Source organism: Bufo gargarizans, chromosome 3, assembly GCF_014858855.1.
Source record: "Bufo gargarizans isolate SCDJY-AF-19 chromosome 3, ASM1485885v1, whole genome shotgun sequence".
NCBI classification, from domain to species: Eukaryota; Metazoa; Chordata; class Amphibia; order Anura; family Bufonidae; genus Bufo; species Bufo gargarizans.
This window is the reverse complement of record NC_058082.1, coordinates 467,305,677-467,328,038: the sequence shown is the minus strand read 5'-3', so window position 1 is coordinate 467,328,038 and position 22,362 is coordinate 467,305,677. Positions and strand designations below refer to the sequence as shown.

The 22,362-nt window shown below is 44.2% G+C and overlaps 1 protein-coding gene across 1 annotated transcript in view; it reads left to right on the top strand.

Annotated features, from left to right (window-relative positions):
• The window catches only part of LOC122932391 (peroxisomal sarcosine oxidase-like), a 68,846-nt gene extending 60,045 nt beyond the window's left edge, over positions 1-8,801 (top strand). Inside the window, exons 5-7 of the mRNA XM_044286764.1 lie at positions 1,480-1,638; positions 7,522-7,597; positions 8,386-8,801. Of these exons, the coding sequence (XP_044142699.1) occupies positions 1,480-1,638; positions 7,522-7,597; positions 8,386-8,501 (351 nt within the window). The 3' untranslated portion in view covers positions 8,502-8,801. The remainder of the gene's footprint in view (positions 1-1,479; positions 1,639-7,521; positions 7,598-8,385) is intronic.
• Positions 8,802-22,362: the final 13,561 nt, after the last annotated feature.

Below are 22,362 nucleotides of genomic sequence, written 5' to 3'. Positions count from 1 at the left end.
GACAGACCTGTCTGCATCCAGTTACGTCCACTGTGGTATTTCACCGGCGGCTGCTATTCTAATCGGACTTATTCTTGGGATAGATCTGAGAATAGATCATCAATATCTAGAGCATGGACAACCCCTATATATTACTAGCTGCACATGGGCTGCGAACAGTACATACATGCAGTTAGTAGCAGGTGTTATTTTTACATAGTTACATAGTTAATAAGGTTGAAAAAAGACATAAGTCCATAAAGTTCAACCAAGGGATAGGTGGGGACGCGAATCCCAGAAGGAAATGATTTCTACACATTTTCATAAGCATTAATGTTGTTTACTTTTAAGAATTTATCTAAACTCTTTTTAAAAGTGCTTGTACACTATATATTACTAGCTACACATGGGCAGGGAACAGCACATACATGCAGTTAGTAACAGGTGTTATTAAACCATTGGTGCCAATGTCCAATGGTTTAGTATGCCTAATTTATGTTTATTAGCAGATCATTTTACCTGCCTGATGGCACTGCAATCGCTAGTTCTCAGCATAAGTTATTGGGTGCCACTGATAGCTGGGGCTGGCCATATGACCATCAGTGGCTATTTTGGAATCTCAGCACCAGCAAGCAGGGAAAAAGACCTGCTAATACACATGAATTAGGCATATTAAACCATTGGACTTCACCTAATACTAGCTGTAGGTACTGTATGCCGCTAATAATTTATGGTTATCAATCACTTTAAAAGGAGTTTGTCAGCATGTTTGATCATGCTAAACTGTTGAGAGCACCAAGAAGAGGCTAGGGAGCACAGTCCTTTTGTGGAGCTTTTCTTATCAGGAGTAGTGATAATATGAACTTTTATTCAGCCATATTCTCCTCTTGACAGTGCTCTGGAATTTCAGTGTCAAGTGCTCTCTGCATTTAGCTGCTTTACAGTCCCTCATCTCTACTATAAGTGATAGCTGCAGTGGACTCCTGGTTGGATGCTACAGCTGTTACTTAGAGTGGAGACAAGAGGCTTTGAAGAAGCTGAGAACAGAGAGAACTTCACGGCGAAGCCCCACTCTAACAACTTTCTGGAGCAAAATCTAGCAAAATAATGTTTCATACTCCTGATGAGAAAAACTCCACAAAAGTTCCCCAGTCTCTACCTAGTACTATCAGCAGTTTAGCATGGTCAAAACTGCTGGCAGACTTAGTCAATGGAACTGAGTTTCCATACTGTACAGTAGAACAGTTTTTTTTGGTACTATTGAAGAATCAATGACTAATTATATGCAATTTTGTATTGTAAAACATAAAATATAAAAAAATATATTTTAAGTGATGTCAGAGTACAGAAAACTCAGCAGTTTGATAAATATGGACAAGAAAGTCACCAGTTTTTAGCACAGCTTTACAGCACTAACACACCACTCTATCTGCCCCATGTGCTACCATGTCATTCCCACTGTGGTTTAGATTGTGTCTTATGTCCATTCCTCTGTCACAGATTTGCTTTCATGGTGGAAATGAGGCAGACCCTGAAGAACGTGAGCTTCAGAACAAACCCAACAAAATTGATGATATTAAAATACTGTGCAATTTTATTAGCCAGTACCTTCCGGATTTGCACCCCGAGCCTGCCGTGATAGAACAGTGTATGTATACGGTGAGTATATGCTATTGAATTTGTGGAATTTAAGCTTCTATTAAAATCAAGATTTTAAAGTGGTTGTCCGGTCTGTCAGCATCATAGAGAAGTAATGCCAATCAGTTTTTACTCTGATCCCTGTTGTCCCTGAGGGTCACGTGACCGGAAGAGTACAGCCTCTAGTGTTGTGACAAGGTGTCCCATCTGCTGATAATGTGATCTCACTTCTGGCTTCTACCATCACCACTTAGATGGAATGGGATCAGTAGTGCAGTCTTCGGATTAGTAAATGAAGCAGTGGTCATTTGGTGCACTATAGTGTGCTTTTACTGAAGAAATGAGCATGCAATGTGTCTCTTTGCCTGGGGCAGCATTCATCATACAGACAGTTTCGTCAGTGATCATGTTCCATTTAAGAGGGTGAGGCAACCCAGGTGGAGCCAAGCTGGAGGAGAGATAATGTGATGGGCAGATGGGACATCTTGGGGATCAGTTAATTCACTGCTAAAGGGGTGAATATCTACAACTAAGGGTTAGTGTATTTTCAAATCTGTGTTATATGATTCCAAGAGCTGAGGGAGGAGCTGTGTAGTTTGATAGCATCAGCCAGTGAATCTTGCCTTGGCAGCTGAAGTCTGAGGAGCTGCATGGGTCTGTGCAGTGTGAGGCCTACTACAAGGTGTCCTCCATGGTGAAACCAAGCGCCAAACCTCTGAGAGAAGGAAGCAAAGAAACTATAGGTTATTTATGACCATAAGGGACAGTGTCGGATAGCAAGGGTAACACACATGTATGCTTTTGACTTTGTTGCTTGTGAAAAGGATATATTGCTTCTGCACTCACCAAACCTAGGAGAGCGATTGCCCATTTGATCCAAGATCTGCACACCACAGTAGGAACTGCAGTTTCAATGAGAATGGAAGTGCACGTGTCATTAACTTACCTGGCCAGCTCCAGCGACTTGCTCTGTGGCTGCAACGCGGCCGCGATGAGTGAGATGTGATGCCGAGCTATGCCCTGTTAACATGCAGTCCAGGCCATGCCCCCTGCTGCCTAAGCCTTGCACCCTAGTGGCTTACCACCTAAGCCATTTCTCCTGATGACGCGAGCATGTCCCTATCAACAGACCACTTGCTCTGTTCCTCCCCGCAGCATTTGCTCACTGGGGAAGACTAATGAGTCATAGCTATCACCTGTGTATGTTTATGATGCAAGCTGTGTGACTGCTCAACCTGCCTATCTCAGGACTACCTGTATTCTGGTCCAATGGGGCGCTGAGTCCCTTAACCTGTCAGGTTCTGATGCAGTTACTCAGTGCTTTATTTAAATCCCCTGCAGGCAATACACCCTTGCAAGTTATAGGTTTTTCCTTTCTCTGCTCCGGTTGCTCCTGTGCGTGTTGTGGATTGTGGATTGTTGGTTTGTATTTGACTTCAGCTTGCCTTTTACCTCCTTCTGTCTAGTGATTTTGTACATTGATAACTGTCTGGTTTTGACCTTTGGCTTGGCTATTTTTGACTACCTTTCCATGCTGTGATTTGGTACTGTGTTGTCTTCCTGGTTTTGACCCATTTCTGTATGACCATTCTCTGTGTGTTTGTCTGTGTGAACAGGTCCCTGCAGTTTTTACCACGGGTGCTTGGACTTTCTTCCTGCACTTAACCAGCATAGGGATGGTTGTTGACTTGCTGCTTAGGGCTTGCATTGCAAGTAGGCAGGTTGTTTTCCAGTTAGGGCTCACTATGCGTGTGTGTTTCCCTGTCTATGGTAACAGGACACCTATGGACAATTTGGAAAATTGTCTGGATTTAATACAGAGAGACAATATAGCCGACTTTCCCCTATTTAGCCTTGGAAAGATTGTGTGTGTATATCCTGACAAGTGTTATTTGCTAAGAATACCTCAGTAAAGTTGTTGGACTTGTTATCTTACACTAGTGTTGAGCGTGAATATTCAAATTGCGAATTTTTTTCTCGAATATCATAACTTTGAGCTTTCGCGAATATTTAGAATATATTTCTATATATTCGCGAAATCGAATATTCTTTTTTTTTTTTTTTTATTGTTATATTTTTTTCTTTCCCACTTCCCTAAAGTTGTTCTTACCTGTCCTTAGAATTCCTGGCTTCCTGGCTGCTCCAGTCAGTGCCCGTTGCCGCTTCTGCCGACTTCCGTGCTCATGGAGCGTCCCCATCACCATGGGAACGTCACCATATACTAGAATGTACTGTCGGATTTTGAGAATTACGTTGAAATCGCAATTCGATTAATTCAAGTTATAATAATCGAATTGCGATTTCAACTTAGCACTGCTATATTCCATATTAGTTAGCCTAATATGGAATATAGCAGTGCTAAGTTGAAATCGCAACTTGAATTAATCGCATTGCGATTTCAACTTGGACCTGGTTTAGTTGAGACCCAGCAGCAGCAAGTTGAAATCGCGATGCGATTAATATAACTCGAAGTAATCGCATGGCGATTTCAACTTAGTAGTTAGTACTGCTATATTCCATATTCGTTAATTCTAGCCTAATATGGAATATAGCAGCAATATATTCGTAATATTCTAAAAGACGAAGTTAGAGCAATATTACGAAAATTCGTAAAATACACATATAGACTGTAATTTAGCTAATATAGTGCTATAATAATTTTTTTAATAGTGTATATATTTTCCAAAACTGAAGTTCAGAAGAGGCAAAAAAAATTTGACAAAAAAAAAAAGATTATAGCACTATATTAGCTAAATTACAGTCTATATGTGCATTTTACGAATATTCGTAATATTGCTCTAACTTCGTCTTTTAGAATATTCCGAATATTCTAAAAGACGATGTTAGAGCAATATTAAGAATATTCGTAAAATACACATATTAGCCTAGCCATAGTCATAGGAACATTGCCTTATACAGAAAAAAATAAAAATAATCGCACAATTAATTTAATCGCATATTATTCGTGATAAATTAAATAATTGCGAATATTCGATTTTGACGAATATTCGCGAAATATCGCGAAATCGAATATGGCACCTCCCGCTCATTGCTATCTTACACTGGACTCCTTGTTGCCTTGCTCTCAACATCTGCACTTATGTCACCATTGCATTGCCTGCATTACCAGGGTGTCCTGTCTGGCCATCACCAGGCAGGAGTCCCAATACAAATGTATACCCCAAAGGAAGAAAGGGTGCATCCTCTATTCACTGCACAGCCCCAGGAAGCATTGAAGTGAGGACAGCCACAATGAACTACTACTACAACTTCATCCCCATCCTCCTCCCGTCTTTCCCCCTGCTGATCGCGGCAGTGTCAGATCCAAAACTAATAATAAAGTCTGATGGGTAAGAGTTTTCTATTAAGACAAAACAACATTGCTGTAACTTTTTAGTAGACTGGACAACCCCATTAATGTTAATTCTATTGTTAGTGTTTGATTAGTAGTAGTCCAACCTCTAGGACCCGAGTGATCAGCATGCTGTAAGGCTTGCGTATGAATTGGACAAGCTTCAGTACCAGGCATATGGCATAGCTGCTGTGCATATGTGAACAATGAGGGGACACAGCATCTACAGAAGCCTCGACTGCTCTGATTGGATAATTCTAAGGTTTAAATGTAAGATGTCAGCAGCACAGCACAGGACAATGACAAGAGCATATACGGTGCACGCCTTAAAGGGAATTTGTAAAATATAAGAGTGAAACTGAATGGCACATCCTCAATACTATGTTTTTATCTAATAACTGCTTCTTAGCATAATTAACATCACTTCTCAGCGCAATTTATAGTATACCTACCCCTATGTTGCATACTGTACATGAGGCATTGGTATACAATTTGATCAGAAAGCATAGGCCCACTCACCATGACAAGGTTGCCTCCTCGAGTGGGAACCTACTCTAAATTTGGCGCGGCGCTGTGCGGCAACCACCGGCGCCGCAGCACTGCACTAATAGGCAGCAGGCCAGCAGCCAAACAATGCCCCTGTTGTCTGGCAGAGCCACCCTGGCACTGGGACCCACCAGCACAGCACCAGAGCAACAATGGCCGCCGCACAGCACTGCACCATGTGAACAGTTGTCAAAGCTCACCTTATCACATGCTCTCAGGAACTCCAACTGAGAGGTAGTAGGAATTTATACACCCTTATGCAGTCTCCTGCTAATTAAAATTACCTGGGCCGAATGGGGAGGAGTGCGGATACCAGAGGGCGAAAAAAGAATAGATTCTACAGGACATGTAAAATATAAGAGTGAAACTGGATCGCACATCCTGAATACTATGCTTTTATCTAATAACTGCTTCTCAGCATAATTTATAGTATACCTACCTCTATGTTGCATACTGTACATAAGGCATTGGTATAAAGGGAATCTGTCAACCCTATTTTGGACTATTATCTACAGTACTATATAAGTAGTACAACACATAAGTATTCCAGATCCCTTTATTTTATTTTCCTACTGGCCCCCGTTACCCCACTGTCAGCGCTCAAAGATGCACTGAAATAAATTGTCAGGACTGCTGTGCATGCACACAGGAGTCCTTTCCATTATGTTAGCACGACACAGCAGTCCAGACTGTGTATTTTAGCTCAACTTTGACCACTCACCTTGGGGGAATGGAATGTTGACCTTGACTCCATATCTGGAGTACTACTGATGTAATACTGCAGGTAATGGTCCACGATCATGGTGACAGACTCCCTTTAAAAGACTTGTGCCTCACTACATTTGTATCAATAAAAATGTTTCAGGTCACACAGAGTTGCCTATGAAGGACTCCTGTCAACTGAAATGTTATGGCTGTATTAGACTAGCCAATTGTCGGCCAGTTTATCGTTAACCAGTGTTCACAGGAACAATTGTTAACAATACTGCCGCTGATTACCCAATAAATGATCAAACACTCATCTGGCAATCTAAAGCTTTCAGCATGCTTAAAAATCCTCGTTTACTGGCAGCAGATCATGCTGTGTAACCGCGATCTGCTGCCAGTAAACAACTAGACAGCATGGGGACAAGCGATGGCATAACGATCACTCCTTCCCATGCTGTGGAGGGGATTGTTTCATGTAATAGCAGGGGTCTCCTCCACTAACGAGCAAGATACGCTTCCCTCCCGACAATCGCCTGCTAGATTGTGCAAAGTAATACAGTTTTTACAACCTCATCGTTTACAATAAATGCTACCTTGAGCTCCATCTTTTATCAGTCCTAACGGCTTTTCCACACGTCAGTGATTAAGGTCCGTCAGATCCATTGATTTGAATCTGTTCATTCACACCTCCTTGTATTTCATGGGTGGAAAAACCATGAAGACATACATTACTTTGGTCCAGACCAAACACACCCATTCAAGTATATGGATCTATGAAAACCACTGACAGATAGCATCCATGTTTTGTCAGTGTTTTTCACTGACCATTGGAAGGAGATCCTCTGGAAACACCTTTTTTTTTTTTTAGCCTAGCAGTGCACGTGGAATATGTATAACACATGGTGGGCAATAAATGGACACAGAGACCAAAAATAAGCCTTTCACAGACATCTTGGATTAAACACTGACCGTTTTATTATGGATAAAAAATGGACACAGATATGTGAATAAGGTCTAAGATTTGTCTGCCAAGTATATAGATCCAACATCTATATATCATGGTCATGGCTATCTGCAATGATTACAGCTGGGGTTAATCCTAAAAAGCTAGGACTGTGATAAATTTGGTGCATATCATTTTCTTACTGAATGCAATAAGTAGTTAATTAAATCAAAGTGATACAATATGAAATCCATTTAAGTCCCCTTACACACATACACACAGATACACGTCTATCTGGACACACATACTATATAACTTTTATCTCACTGATTTTAAATAACCTTTCCTTTCCTAGAATACGCCAGACTGCAATTTTATTTTGGACTACCATCCTGTCCACAAAAACATTGTCATAGGATCTGGATTTTCAGGTAAGAGATAATGTCCTGAATCTTAGATTGTCACAGATAACTAGGATATTACTAGGATATTCCTCTTCTTAGTGTCAGTCGATTTATTTTACTGCAAATCCACAAAAGGCACCTAATTCAAATTGACTTTTGATTAAAAAAAAAATACTTAAAGCACCCATATACAATTACAGATAAGCAGAGATCTCATAGTAGATACTAGATATTGAGCTAGGATGAACCAGTATGTCATGGAGATTTGTTAGTCTCGATTAGATGGCAGTTCATGAAATCATATACAGAGTATGTTTCTTAAAATTTTCACAATGTGCATTTATCCCAGGTGATGGCTGAAGGCTCGGGGTGGTAATGGGGGTCAGGTCAAGAGATTTTGTCCCTGTTGTTCCCCTGCAGTACTTCTGCCTAACAGTGGAGTTGTCCCCACTCCAAAATGGATCATTCTGGATAGAGTCTTGGTCTTGACAATGTAACTCAGTCTTTTATATCTTATGTCACAGCATATTTCGCTTTTGCTATCATAGGTTCATGAGGGGACATATTTTGACTCTATTCAAACCCATGTGTCTTAGGATAAAAGGCTTTGGGTGGTCATGGACACACTCTAGGACTGCAGTGAATTGCATGGTAGGGTCGGTTCACATACTGTTAGGGACAGAACATGACCTCTTCCTTTGAGGTTCAAAGGAGGTTATGAACTAAACCCTCAGAGGCTGTCCTAGAAAAAAACACTCTGCATATATTTCTTAAAGTGCATGAAGAATTTTGTAACATTTGCTCTTTTGTAACAGGTCATGGTTTCAAACTTTCGCCACTGGTTGGGAAGATCTTATGTGAGCTCAGCATTGGGAAGCAGCCACTATATGATCTCAAGCCGTTCCATATAAGTCGATTCAAGAACCAATAGATTCACTTTTATAAAGCAATACTAAGAACAGAAGTAGAAAAGATGAATTTTTGATTTAAGATTAATGAATGATATCCAGAGGCACAACTAACTACATGTATAACAACCCAGCACAGAGAAGCAACCATGATGATGGCTTTCAAGATGACATATAATATCTGATAACATGTTGACGACACTATAACTTGTAATCATCTATAGAGTTTTCATGTCTCCAAAATTTGTGATTAGTGAATAACAGACATTTCAATACTTATATGATTAATAAAATATTTTCTGAAAAAATAAACTACATACTGACTAAAACTGAATTAGATTTTTCTCTTTGCTAACGGTGTACAGACCATATCAGAGCTAAAACAGAGGTCCCAATCCTTTTGAAGTATGCAAGCCAGTTTTGATATACATAAGCTAGTACTGTGCCACACAGAATATAGTACTGTATTAATTCTATTAAAGATATGAGTGACGCAAGATATAAATATCAATACCAAACTAAAACACTTTCCCAATAATCCATTAAGTAGTCTATATACCAATTAAAAACACTTATTTAAAATTGGACAATTTCTTGTAACAAAGCAAAGGTTAAAAACAAAAAAAAATTCAATATTGATTAACATGATTCTATAGTCACAGCAGGGCTCAGAAGAGACGGAGCACCATATGGTTTTTGGAGGGCAGATTTTGCTTGAATAGTTTTAGGGCACCATGTTCCATTTGAAGGGACTCAGGTAACCCTAAGGTGGAAAACCCCAAAAATGTACCCTATTTTGGAAACTACACCCCTCAAGGAATTTATCAAGGGGTGTAGTGAGTGTTTTGACTCCATAAGCATTTCCAAGAATTTAGAAATACTTGGCTGTGAAAAAAAAAAAAATTACAATAACATTTTGCTTTGTCAATATAGATTGTCAATATATACAATAGGTAACGGAAACAAAGAACCCCACAATTTGTTACCCATTTTCTCCTGAGTATGGTCAGACCCCATATGTGGTCGTTAATTGCTGCATGGGCCCAGCGCAGGACTTTTGGCATGCAGATTTCATTGGAATGCTTGTTTGACACTGTCATGTTTTCAGAGTCCCGGAGGTACCAGTACAAAACTCCAAATATTCACCCCATTTTGAAACTAAACCCTTTAAGGAATTCACCTAGAGGTATAGTGATTGCCTTGACCCCAAAGGTGTTTCACAGAATTTTTTATTTTATTGGGTTATTAAATGAAAAATTGCATTTTATTTCAACTATTGGTAGTTTTAGCTTAAAATGTTTCATTTTCACAATAATAATAATCTTTATTTATACAGTGCCAACATATTCCACAGCGCTTTACAATCGAGGGTTCATGTACAGAGTCATAAATAACATAGCAACAAACAAGTCAACAACTAAAACAAGAGGAGTGAGGAACCTGCTTGCAAGAGCTTACAATCTTTAAGGAGATAGGAGTGACACAGAAGGTAATAAGGGATTGATTTGTACAATATTCCAGCCATCTTAACACACTAGGGGAGTAAATATAAGGCTGCATGAGCCAGTCACCAGACGATATCTGTAGTGCTTCTGAGTGCATGGGGTGTGGATATTTGCCAATGGATCGGGTTCAAAAGAATGATGCTGAAGGTATGATCGGGGAGGGGGGGGGGGGGTGAATGGCAGAAAGTTAGATCAGGGGATGTGATAGGGAGCACCTAAAACTGTGGATGTTATGAATTAACCTAATAGCTTGGGGTAGGGCATTCCAGAGAACTGCTGCAGATCTAGAGAAGTCTTGGAGACGAGAGTAAGAGGAGGTAAAGGAAAGATCAGTATTAAACATAACACAGAGACAGCGAGCATGCTGCCTAGGCATGATAATAGTGACACACTGAGATGGAGATATTAGGTTAAGGTAGATAAGTAGATGAAGAAAACACCACAAGTTCAGTTTTGAAAAGATTCAGTTTCAGATAGAGGGCAAACATGATGTTAGAGACAGTGGACAGATAGTCACTGGTGTTTTGTAGAATAGCAGGGGTGATGTCACGGGATGAAGTGTATGTCATCAGCAAAGAGATGGTAGTGAAAACCAAATCTACTAATAGTCTGTCCAATTGGGCTGTGTAGAGAGAAAAGAGGAGAGGACTGAACCCTGAGAAAACCAACAGCGAGAGGGAGAGGAGGGGAAGTAGAACCAGCAAATGACACACTGAAGGAGTGCCCAGAGACATAGGAAGCAAACCAAGAGAGAACAGTGTCCTTAATGCCGATAGGTTGGAGCATGGTGAGCCCAAAAGCTCCAGGAGTTTAGAGATGAAGGGGAGATTAGAGACAGATCTATAGTTAGTTTCACAGAACAGGTGAAGAGAAGTTTTTTTTATTTTTATAATGGTTATGACAGAATGTATGAAACAAGCGGGAAAGATACCAGAAGAGAAAGAGAGATTGAAGATTTTAGCTGAGTGGTGACAGCTGGGCAGAGAGTCTGTAGGATGTGTGAGGGAATAGGGTCAGTGGTGCATGTGGTGGGGTGAGAAGAAGAGAGGAGCCTGTAAACTTATCCTTCTATAACTGGGCAGTGAAGGGGAGGGATCAATGACATTTAGGGGCTGGGAACTGATTTCCTAATGTATATTTCATATTTTCTCTTTGAAGTAGCTAGATCTTCAGCACAGAGGTCTGTACTAGGCACCTGCACTTTTGGACTTAGAAAGGAGTGAAATGTGCCATAGACTTTTTGGGATTATGGGATAGTGAGATCAGAGTCATGAAGTATGTCTGTTTTACGAGGTGAAAGGTAGAATTCTAAGCAGTCAACATAAATTTGTAATGGAAGAAATCTTGTGGCATGTGTTTTTCTCCATAGGCGTTCAGCACTTCTGGAGCATCACTGGAGAAAGCAAGTGTGAGGTGTAAGCCAGGGTTGCTTTTGTCTCTTTTTGGAGGTTTTTGACTGTAGGGGGCACTACTTCATCTAGGGTGCTTCTGTGGGTGTCATTATAGTGTTTTGCAGCAATTTATGGACAGGAGAGGGAAGAGATTGGGAACAGTGATAACTGAAGAGAGTCTGTAAGTTTGTTAGTGGCATGTAGATTTTCTGAATGAGTGATAAGTAGGAGTGTGCTGAGATGAGGACTTGTGACAGTGAAAGAGAGATGGTTGTGGTCAGAATGCGGGAGAGGAAAGTTGAAAATAGAGCATAGTCGGAAAAAGACCAGGTCATGTGTGTTACCTTCTTTATGCGTCTGAGAGTTTGAAGTTTTGAAAGTACAAAAGAGGAAGTTAGAAATGGGAACATAGGGCTGTTTATGGGGATGTTAAAGTCGTCTATAATGAGATTCAGTAGTTCTGAGGACAAGAAGTGTGGCAGCCAGGCAGCAAAGTGATTAATGAACTGGGTGGATGAGCCAGGGGTTCAGTAAATAATCGACACCCAGAGGGAGAGAGGATGGAAGAGTGACGGTGTGGTAATAGGAGAAAATGCACCCCAAATTTTGTACCATAATTTTACTTGACTATGACAATAACCCCTATTCAGTTAAACTGCTGTGTGGCCATACTGTAGAAGAAGAAAGTACATTGTGGTGATTTATACAGCACTGGACGACAACTGCAGAGACGGCAGAGGTTAAATTTAAAAAAATCCCCCTACAACTGACCTCATTTAGGAAACCACACCCCTTACAGAATTTACCATGGGGTGGTGTGAGAATTTTGACGCCACAGGTGTTTTCCAAAAATTAATGCACAGCCGATTGTAATTAATATTGATAACTAGAGTTGAGCGAACACCTGGATGTTCGGGTTCGAGAAGTTCGGCCGAACTTCCCGGAAATGTTCGGGTTCGGGATCCGAACCCGATCCGAACTTCGTCCCGAACCCGAACCCCATTGAAGTCAATGGGGACCCGAACTTTTCGGCACTAAAACGGCTGTAAAACAGCCCAGGAAAGGGCTAGAGGGCTGCAAAAGGCAGCAACATGTAGGTAAATCCCCTGCAAACAAATGTGGATAGGGAAATGAATTAAAATAAAAATTTAATAAATAAAAATTAACCAAAATCAATTGGAGAGAGGTCCCATAGCAGAGAATCTGGCTTCCCGTCACCCACCACTGGAACAGTCCATTCTCAGATATTTAGGCCCCGGAACCCAGGCAGAGGAGAGAGGTCCCGTAACAGAGAATCTGGCTTCATGTCAGCAGAGAATTAGTCTGCATGTCATAGCAGAGAATGAGGCTTCACGTCAGCCACCACTGCAACAGTCCATTGGCATATATTTAGGCCCAGCACACAGGCAGAGGAGAGAGGTCCCGTAACAGACAATCTGGCTTCATGTCAGCAGAGAATCAGTCTTCATGTCATAGCAGAGAATGAGGCTTCACGTCAGCCACCACTGCAACAGTCCATTGGCATATATTTAGGCCCAGCACCCAGGCAGAGGAGAGAGGTCCCGTAACAGACAATCTGGCTTCATGTCAGCAGAGAATTAGTTTGCATGTCATAGCAGAGAATGAGGCTTCACGTCAGCCACCACTGCAACAGTCCATTGGCATATATTTAGGCCCAGCACACAGGCAGAGGAGAGAGGTCCCGTAACAGACAATCTGGCTTCATGTCAGCAGAGAATCAGTCTGCATGTCATAGCAGAGAATCAGGCTTCACGTCAGCCACCACTGCAACAGTCCATTGGCATATATTTAGGCCCAGCACACAGGCAGAGGAGAGAGGTCCCGTAACAGACAATCTGGCTTCATGTCAGCAGAGAATTAGTCTGCATGTCATAGCAGAGAATGAGGCTTCACGTCAGCCACCACTGCAACAGTCCATTGGCATATATTTAGGCCCAGCACACAGGCAGAGGAGAGAGGTCCCGTAACAGACAATCTGGCTTCATGTCAGCAGAGAATCAGTCTGCATGTCATAGCAGAGAATGAGGCTTCACGTCAGCCACCACTGCAACAGTCCATTGGCATATATTTAGGCCCAGCACACAGGCAGAGGAGAGAGGTCCCGTAACAGACAATCTGGCTTCATGTCAGCAGAGAATTAGTTTGCATGTCATAGCAGAGAATGAGGCTTCACGTCAGCCACCACTGCAACAGTCCATTGGCATATATTTAGGCCCAGCACACAGGCAGAGGAGAGAGGTCCCGTAACAGACAATCTGGCTTCATGTCAGCAGAGAATCAGTCTGCATGTCATAGCAGAGAATGAGGCTTCACGTCAGCCACCACTGCAACAGTCCATTGGCATATATTTAGGCCCAGCACACAGGCAGAGGAGAGAGGTCCCGTAACAGACAATATGGCTTCATGTCAGCAGAGAATTAGTTTGCATGTCATAGCAGAGAATGAGGCTTCACGTCAGCCACCACTGCAACAGTCCATTGGCATATATTTAGGCCCAGCACACAGGCAGAGGAGAGAGGTCCCGTAACAGACAATCTGGCTTCATGTCAGCAGAGAATCAGTCTGCATGTCATAGCAGAGAATCAGGCTTCACGTCAGCCACCACTGCAACAGTCCATTGGCATATATTTAGGCCCAGCACACAGGCAGAGGAGAGAGGTCCCGTAACAGACAATCTGGCTTCATGTCAGCAGAGAATTAGTTTGCATGTCATAGCAGAGAATGAGGCATCACGTCAGCCACCACTGCAACAGTCCATTGGCATATATTTAGGCCCAGCACACAGGCAGAGGAGAGAGGTCCCGTAACAGACAATCTGGCTTCATGTCAGCAGAGAATTAGTCTGCATGTCATAGCAGAGAATGAGGCTTCACGTCAGCCACCACTGCAACAGTCCATTGGCATATATTTAGGCCCAGCACACAGGCAGAGGAGAGAGGTCCCGTAACAGACAATCTGGCTTCATGTCAGCAGAGAATTAGTTTGCATGTCATAGCAGAGAATGAGGCTTCACGTCACCCAACATTGGAACAGTCCATTGGCATATATTTAGGCCCCGGCACCCAGACAGAGGAGAGGTTCATTCAACTTTGGGTAGCCTCGCAATATAATGGTAAAATGAAAATAAAAATAGGATTGAATGAGGAAGTGCCGTGGAGTCCAATAATATATGGTTAAGGGGAGGTAGTTAATGTCTAATCTGGACAAGGGACGGACAGATCCTGTGGGATCCATGCCTGGTTCATTTTTATGAACGTCAGCTTGTCCACATTGGCTGTAGACAGGCGGCTGCGTTTGTCTGTAATGACGCCCCCTGCCGTGCTGAATACACGTTCAGACAAAACGCTGGCTGCCGGGCAGGCCAGCACCTCCAAGGCATAAAAGGCTAGCTCTGGCCACGTGGACAATTTAGAGACCCAGAAGTTGAATGGGGCCGAACCATCAGTCAGTACGTGGAGGGGTGTGCACATGTACTGTTCCACCATGTTAGTGAAATGTTGCCTCCTGCTAACACGTTGCGTATCAGGTGGTGGTGCAGTTAGCTGTGGCGTGTTGACAAAAGTTTTCCACATCTCTGCCATGCTAACCCTGCCCTCAAAGGAGCTGGCATTGACACAGCTGCCTTGGCGACCACTTGCTCCTCCTCTGCCTTGGCCTTGGGCTTCCACTTGTTCCCCTGTGACATTTGGGAATGCTCTCAGTAGCGCGTCTACCAACGTGCGCTTGTACTCGCGCATCTTCCTATCACGCTCCAGTGCAGGAAGTAAGGTGGGCACATTGTCTTTGTAGCGTGGATCCAGCAGGGTGGCAACCCAGTAGTCCGCACAGGTTAAAATGTGGGAAACTCTGCTGTCGTTGCGCAGGCACTGCAGCATGTAGTCGCTCATGTGTGCCAGGCTGCCCAGGGGTAAGGACAAGCTGTCCTCTGTGGGAGGCGTATCGTCATCGTCCTGCCTTTCCCCCCAGCCACGCACCAGTGATGGACCCGAGCTGCGTTGGGTGCCACCCCGCTGTGACCATGCTTCATCCTCATCCTACTCCACCTCCTCCTCATCCTCGTCCTCCTCGTCCTCCAGTAGTGGGCCCTGTCTGGCCACATTTGTACCTGGCCTCTGCTGTTGCCAAAAACCTCCCTCTGAGTCACTTCGAAGAGACTGGCCTGAAAGTGCTAAAAATGACCCCTCTTCCTCCTCCTCCTCCTCCTCCTCCTGGGCCACCTCCTCTTGCATCATCGCCCTAAGTGTTTTCTCAAGGAGACATAGAAGTGGTATTGTAACGCTGATAACGGCGTCATCGCCACTGGCCATGTTGGTGGAGTACTCGAAACAGCGCAACAGGGCACACAGGTCTCGCATGGAGGCCCAGTCATTGGTGGTGAAGTGGTGCTGTTCTGTAGTGCGACTGACCCGTGCGTGCTGCAGCTGAAACTCCACTATGGCCTGCTGCTGCTCGCACAGTCTGTCCAGCATGTGCAAGGTGGAGTTCCACCTGGTGGGCACGTCGCATATGAGGCGGTGAGCGGGAAGGCCGAAGTTACGCTGTAGCGCAGACAGGCGAGCAGCAGCAGGATGTGAACGCCGGAAGCGCGAACAGACGGCCCGCACTTTATGCAGCAGCTCTGACATGTCGGGGTAGTTGTGAATGAACTTCTGCACCACCAAATTCAGCACATGCGCCAAGCAAGGGATGTGCGTCAAATTGGCTAGTCCCAGAGCTGCAACGAGATTTCGCCCATTATCACACACCACCAGGCCGGGCTTGAGGCTCACCGGCAGCAACCACTCGTCGGTCTGTTGTTCTATACCCCGCCACAACTCCTGTGCGGTGTGGGGCCTGTCCCCCAAACATATGAGTTTCAGAATGGCCTGCTGACGTTTACCCCGGGCTGTGCTGAAGTTGGTGGTGAAGGTGTGTGGCTGACTGGATGAGCAGGTGGAAGAAGAGGAGGAGGAAGCCGAGAAGGAGGAGGTGGCAACAGGAGGCAAAGAATGTTGCCCTGCGATCCTTGGCGGCGGAAGGACGTGCGCCAAACAGCTCTCCGCCTGGGGCCCAGCTGCCACTACATTTACCCAGTGTGCAGTTAGGGAGATATAGCGTCCCTGGCCGTGCTTACTGGTCCACGTATCTGTGGTTAGGTGGACCTTGCTACAGATGGCGTTGCGCAGTGCACACTTGATTTTATCGGATACTTGGTTGTGCAGGGAAGGCACGGCTCTCTTGGAGAAGTAGTGCCGGCTGGGAACAACATACTGTGGGACAGCAAGCGACATGAGCTGTTTGAAGCTGTCTGTGTCCACCAGCCTAAATGACAGCATTTCATAGGCCAGTAGTTTAGAAATGCTGGCATTCAGGGCCAGGAATCGAGGGTGGCTAGGTGGGAATTTACGCTTTCTATCAAATGTTTGTGAGATGGAGAGCTGAACGCTGGCGTGTGACATGGTTGAGACGCTTGGTGACGGAGGTGGTGGTGGTGGTGTTGGTGGTACATCCCCTGTTTGCTGGGCGGCAGGTGCCAACGTTCCTCCAGAGGCGGAGGAAGAGGCCGAGGCGGCAGCAGCAGAATAGGCCGAGGCGGCAGCAGCAGAAGAGGTAGCAGGGGGAGCCTGAGTGACTTCCTTGGTTTTAAGGTGTTTACTCCACTGCAGTTCATGCTTTGCATGCAGGTGCCTGCTCATGCAGGTTGTGCTCAGGTTCAGAACGTTAATGCCTCGCTTCAGGCTCTGATGGCACAGCGTGCAAACCACTCGGGTCTTGTCGTCAGCACATTGTTTGAAGAAGTGCCATGCCAGGGAACTCCTTGAAGCTGCCTTTGGGGTGCTCGGTCCCAGATGGCGGCGGTCAGTAGCAGGCGAAGTCTCTTGGCGGCGGGTGTTCTGCTTTTGCCCACTGCTCCCTCTTTTGCTACGCTGTTGGCTCGGTCTCACCACTGCCTCTTCCTCCGAACTGTGAAAGTCAGTGGCACGACCTTCATTCCATGTGGGGTCTAGGACCTCATCGTCCCCTGCATCGTCTTCCACCCAGTCTTGATCCCTGACCTCCTGTTCAGTCTGCACACTGCAGAAAGACGCAGCAGTTGGCTCCTGTGTTTCGTCATCATCAGAGACATGCTGAGGTGGTATTCCCATGTCCTCATCATCAGGAAACATAAGTGGTTGTGCGTCAGTGCATTCTATGTCTTTCACCGCTGGGGAAGGGCTAGGTGGATGCCCTTGGGAAACCCTGCCAGCGGAATCTTCAAACAGCATAAGAGACTGCTGCATAACTTGAGGCTGAGACAGTTTCCCTGGTATGCATGGGGGTGATGTGACAGACTGATGGGCTTGGTTTTCAGGCGCCATCTGTGCGCTTTCTGCAGAAGACTGGGTGGGAGATAATGTGAACGTGCTGGATCCACTGTCGGCCACCCAATTGACTAATGCCTGTACCTGCTCAGGCCTTACCATCCTTAGAATGGCATTGGGCCCCACCATATATCGCTGTAAATTCTGGCGGCTACTGGGACCTGAGGTAGTTGGTACACTAGGACGTGTGGATGTGGCAGAACGGCCACGTCCTCTCCCAGCACCAGAGGGTCCACTAACACCACCACGACCATGTCCGCGTCCCTTACTAGATGTTTTCCTCATTGTTATCGTTCACCACAACAACAAAAATATTATTTGGCCCAATGTATTGTATTCAAATTCAGCTGGATATAAATTTGAGGCCTAGTATTTAGGCGCTGGGTTACAGGTATGGGTTTAGTGACAGAATTAGACTTGGAAATGCACAGTAGCGGGTGTGTGAAGTTATTCTGAATGACCCTATGTGCACCTTGAATATTATATACCCTTTTAGGGATAGATTTCAAATAGCTCTGATATAGCAGAAACCACTAAATTATGAAATTGCTAAATTGGGAATTGTATTTCAACCCAGAACAAAAAATGTGCTTTGACGGACACTAAATAACTTTCCCAGCCACAACAGGACAGCGGTAACGAGAGATTTAGCGGGATATAAATTTGAGGCCTAGTATTTAGGCGCTGGGTGACCGGTATGGATTTAGTGACAGAATTAGACTGGGATATGCACAGTAGCGTGTGTGTGTGAAGTTATTCTGAATGACCCTATGTGCACCTTGAATATTATATATCCTTTTAGGGATAGATTTCAAATAGCTCTGATATAGCAGAAACCACTAAATTATGAAATTGCTAAATTGGGAATTGTATTTCAACCCAGAACAAAAAATGTGCTTTGACGGACACTAAATAACTTTCCCAGCCACAACAGGACAGCGGTAACGAGAGATTTAGCGGGATATAAATTTGAGGCCTAGTATTTAGGCGCTGGGTGACCGGTATGGATTTAGTGACAGAATTAGACTGGGATATGCACAGTAGCGTGTGTGTGTGAAGTTATTCTGAATGACCCTATGTGCACCTTGAATATTATATACCCTTTTAGGGATAGATTTCAAATAGCTCTGATATAGCAGAAACCACTAAATTATGAAATTGCTAAATTGGGAATTGTATTTCAACCCAGAACAAAAAATGTGCTTTGACGGACACTAAATAACTTTCCCAGCCACAACAGGACAGCGGTAACGAGAGATTTAGCGGGATATAAATTTGAGGCCTAGTATTTAGGCGCTGGGTGACCGGTATGGATTTACTAACAGAATTGGACTTGGAAATGCACAGTAGCGTGTGTGTGTGAAGTTATTCTGAATGACCCTATGTGCACCTTGAATATTATATACCCTTTTAGGGATAGATTTCAAATAGCTCTGATATAGCAGAAACCACTAAATTATGAAATTGCTAAATTGGGAATTGTATTTCAACCCAGAACAAAAAATGTGCTTTGACGGACACTAAATAACTTTCCCAGCCACAACAGGACAGCGGTAACGAGAGATTTAGCGGGATATAAATTTGAGGCCTAGTATTTAGGCGCTGGGTGACCGGTATGGATTTAGTGACAGAATTAGACTGGGATATGCACAGTAGCGTGTGTGTGTGAAGTTATTCTGAATGACCCTATGTGCACCTTGAATATTATATACCCTTTTAGGGATAGATTTCAAATAGCTCTGATATAGCAGAAACCACTAAATTATGAAATTGCTAAATTGGGAATTGTATTTCAACCCAGAACAAAAAATGTGCTTTGACGGACACTAAATAACTTGCCCAGCCACAACAGGACAGCGGTAACGACAGATTTAGCGGGATATAAATTTGAGGCCTAGTATTTAGGCGCTGGGTGACCGGTATGGATTTAGTGACAGAATTAGACTGGGATATGCACAGTAGCGTGTGTGTGTGAAGTTATTCTGAATGACCCTATGTGCACCTTGAATATTATATACCCTTTTAGGGATAGATTTCAAATAGCTCTGATATAGCAGAAACCACTAAATTATGAAATTGCTAAATTGGGAATTGTATTTCAACCCAGAACAAAAAATGTGCTTTGACGGACACTAAATAACTTGCCCAGCCACAACAGTACAGCGATAACGACAGATTTAGCGGGATATAAATTTGAGGCCTAGTATTTAGGCGCTGGGTGACCGGTATGGATTTAGTGACAGAATTAGACTGGGATATGGCCAAAAAATAACCACACTATTGCTGGTTAAATGCACTTGGTGACGGGCGCAGCTTGCCCCTGATGTAGTATATGGCCAAAAAATGAACAGACTATTGCTGGTTAAAAGCACTTGGTGTCACAGCTTGACCAACCACACTACTGAGGGTTAAATGCACTTGGTGACGGGCGCAGCTTGCCCCTGATGTAGTATATGGCCAAAAAATGAACAGACTATTGCTGGTTAAATGCACTTGGTGACGGGCGCAGCTTGCCCCTGATTTAGTATATGGCCAAAAAATGAACAGACTATTGCTGGTTAAATGCACTTGGTGTGATAGCTTGACCAACCACACTACTGAGGGTTAAATGCACTTGGTGACGGGCGCAGCTTGCCCCTGATGTAGTATATGGCCAAAAAATGAACAGACTATTGCTGGTTAAATGCACTTGGTGACGGGCGCAGCTTGCCCCTTAATTTGGTATATGGCCAAAAAATGAACAGACTATTGCTGGTTAGATGCACTTGGTGTGATAGCTTGACCAACCACACTACTGAGGGTTAAATGCACTTGGTGACGGGCGCAGCTTGCCCCTGATGTAGTATATGGCCAAAAAATGAACAGACTATTGCTGGTTAAATGCACTTGGTGTCACAGCTTGACCAACCACACTACTGAGGGTTAAATGCACTTGGTGACTGGCGCAGCTTGCCCCTGATGTAGTATATGGCCAAAAAATAAACAGACTATTGCTGGTTAAATGCACTTGGTGTCACAGCTTGACCAACCACACTACTGAGGGTTAAATGCACTTGGTGACGGGCGCAGCTTGCCCCTGATGTAGTATATGGCCAAAAAATAAACAGATTATTGCTGGTTAAATGCACTTGGTGTCACAGCTTGACCAACCACACTACTGAGGGTTAAATGCACTTGGTGACGGGCGCAGCTTGCCCCTGATGTAGTATATGGCCAAAAAGTGAACAGACTATTGCTGGTTAAATGCACTTGGTGTGATAGCTTGACCAACCACACTACTGAGGGTTAAATGCACTTGGTGACGGGCGCAGCTTGCCCCTGATGTAGTATATGGCCAAAAAATGAACAGACTATTGCTGGTTAAATGCACTTGGTGTCACAGCTTGACCAACCACACTACTGAGGGTTAAATGCACTTGGTGACGGGCGCAGCTTGCCCCTGATGTAGTATATGGCCAAAAAATGAACAGACTATTGCTGGTTAATTGCACTTGGTGTGATAGCTTGACCAACCACACTACTGAGGGTTTAATGCACTTGGTGACGGGCGCAGCTTGCCCCTGATGTAGTATATGGCCAAAAAATAAACAGACTATTGCTGGTTAAATGCACTTGGTGTGACAGCTTCACCCTGATGTAGGCTTTAGCCAAAAAACAAACGCACCATTGAGGGTTAAATGCACTTGGTGACAGGCGCAGCTTGCCCCTGATGTAGTATATGGCCAAAAAATAAACAGACTATTGCTGGTTAAATGCACTTGGTGTGACAGCTTCACCCTGATGTAGGCTTTAGCCAAAAAACAAACGCACCATTGAGGGTTAAATGCACTTGGTGACAGGCGCAGCTTGCCCCTGATGTAGTATATGGCCAAAAAATAAACAGACTATTGCTGGTTAAATGCACTTGGTGTGACAGCTTCACCCTGATGTAGGCTTTAGCCAAAAAACAACCACACCATTGAGGGTTAAATGCACTTGGTCGCAGCTTGTGCTGGCGCACCACAAGACACAAAATGGCCGCCGATCACCCCAGAAAAATGTGACTGACAAACGGTCTGGGCAGCCTAAAAACAGTGAGCAATTGAGGATCAGCAGCTCAATGATCCACAGCTGCAGATCGATCAGTTAATCAAGTCCTTTGGAGGAGTTAATCTGCCTAATCTCGCCCTACTGTCGCAGCCGCAACCTCTCCCTACGCTAATCAGAGCAGAGTGACGGGCGGCGCTATGTGACTCCAGCTTAAATAGAGGCTGGGTCACATGGTGCTCTGGCCAATCACAGCCATGCCAATAGTAGGCATGGCTGTGATGGCCTCTTGGGGCAAGTAGTATGACGCTTGTTGATTGGCTGCTTTGCAGCCTTTCAAAAAGCGCCAAGAAAGCGTCACAAAAGCGCCAAGAAAGCGACGAACACCGAACCCGAACCCGGACTTTTACGAAAATGTTCGGGTCCGTGTCACGGACACCCCAAAATTCGGTACGAACCCGAACTATACAGTTCGAGTTCGCTCATCCCTATTGATAACCATGATTCTGCAGTTTACAGAAACACCCTATAAGTGGTCATAAACTGCTACATGGGCACACAGTAGGGCTCAGAAGGGAAGAAGCACCACACGGTCATTGG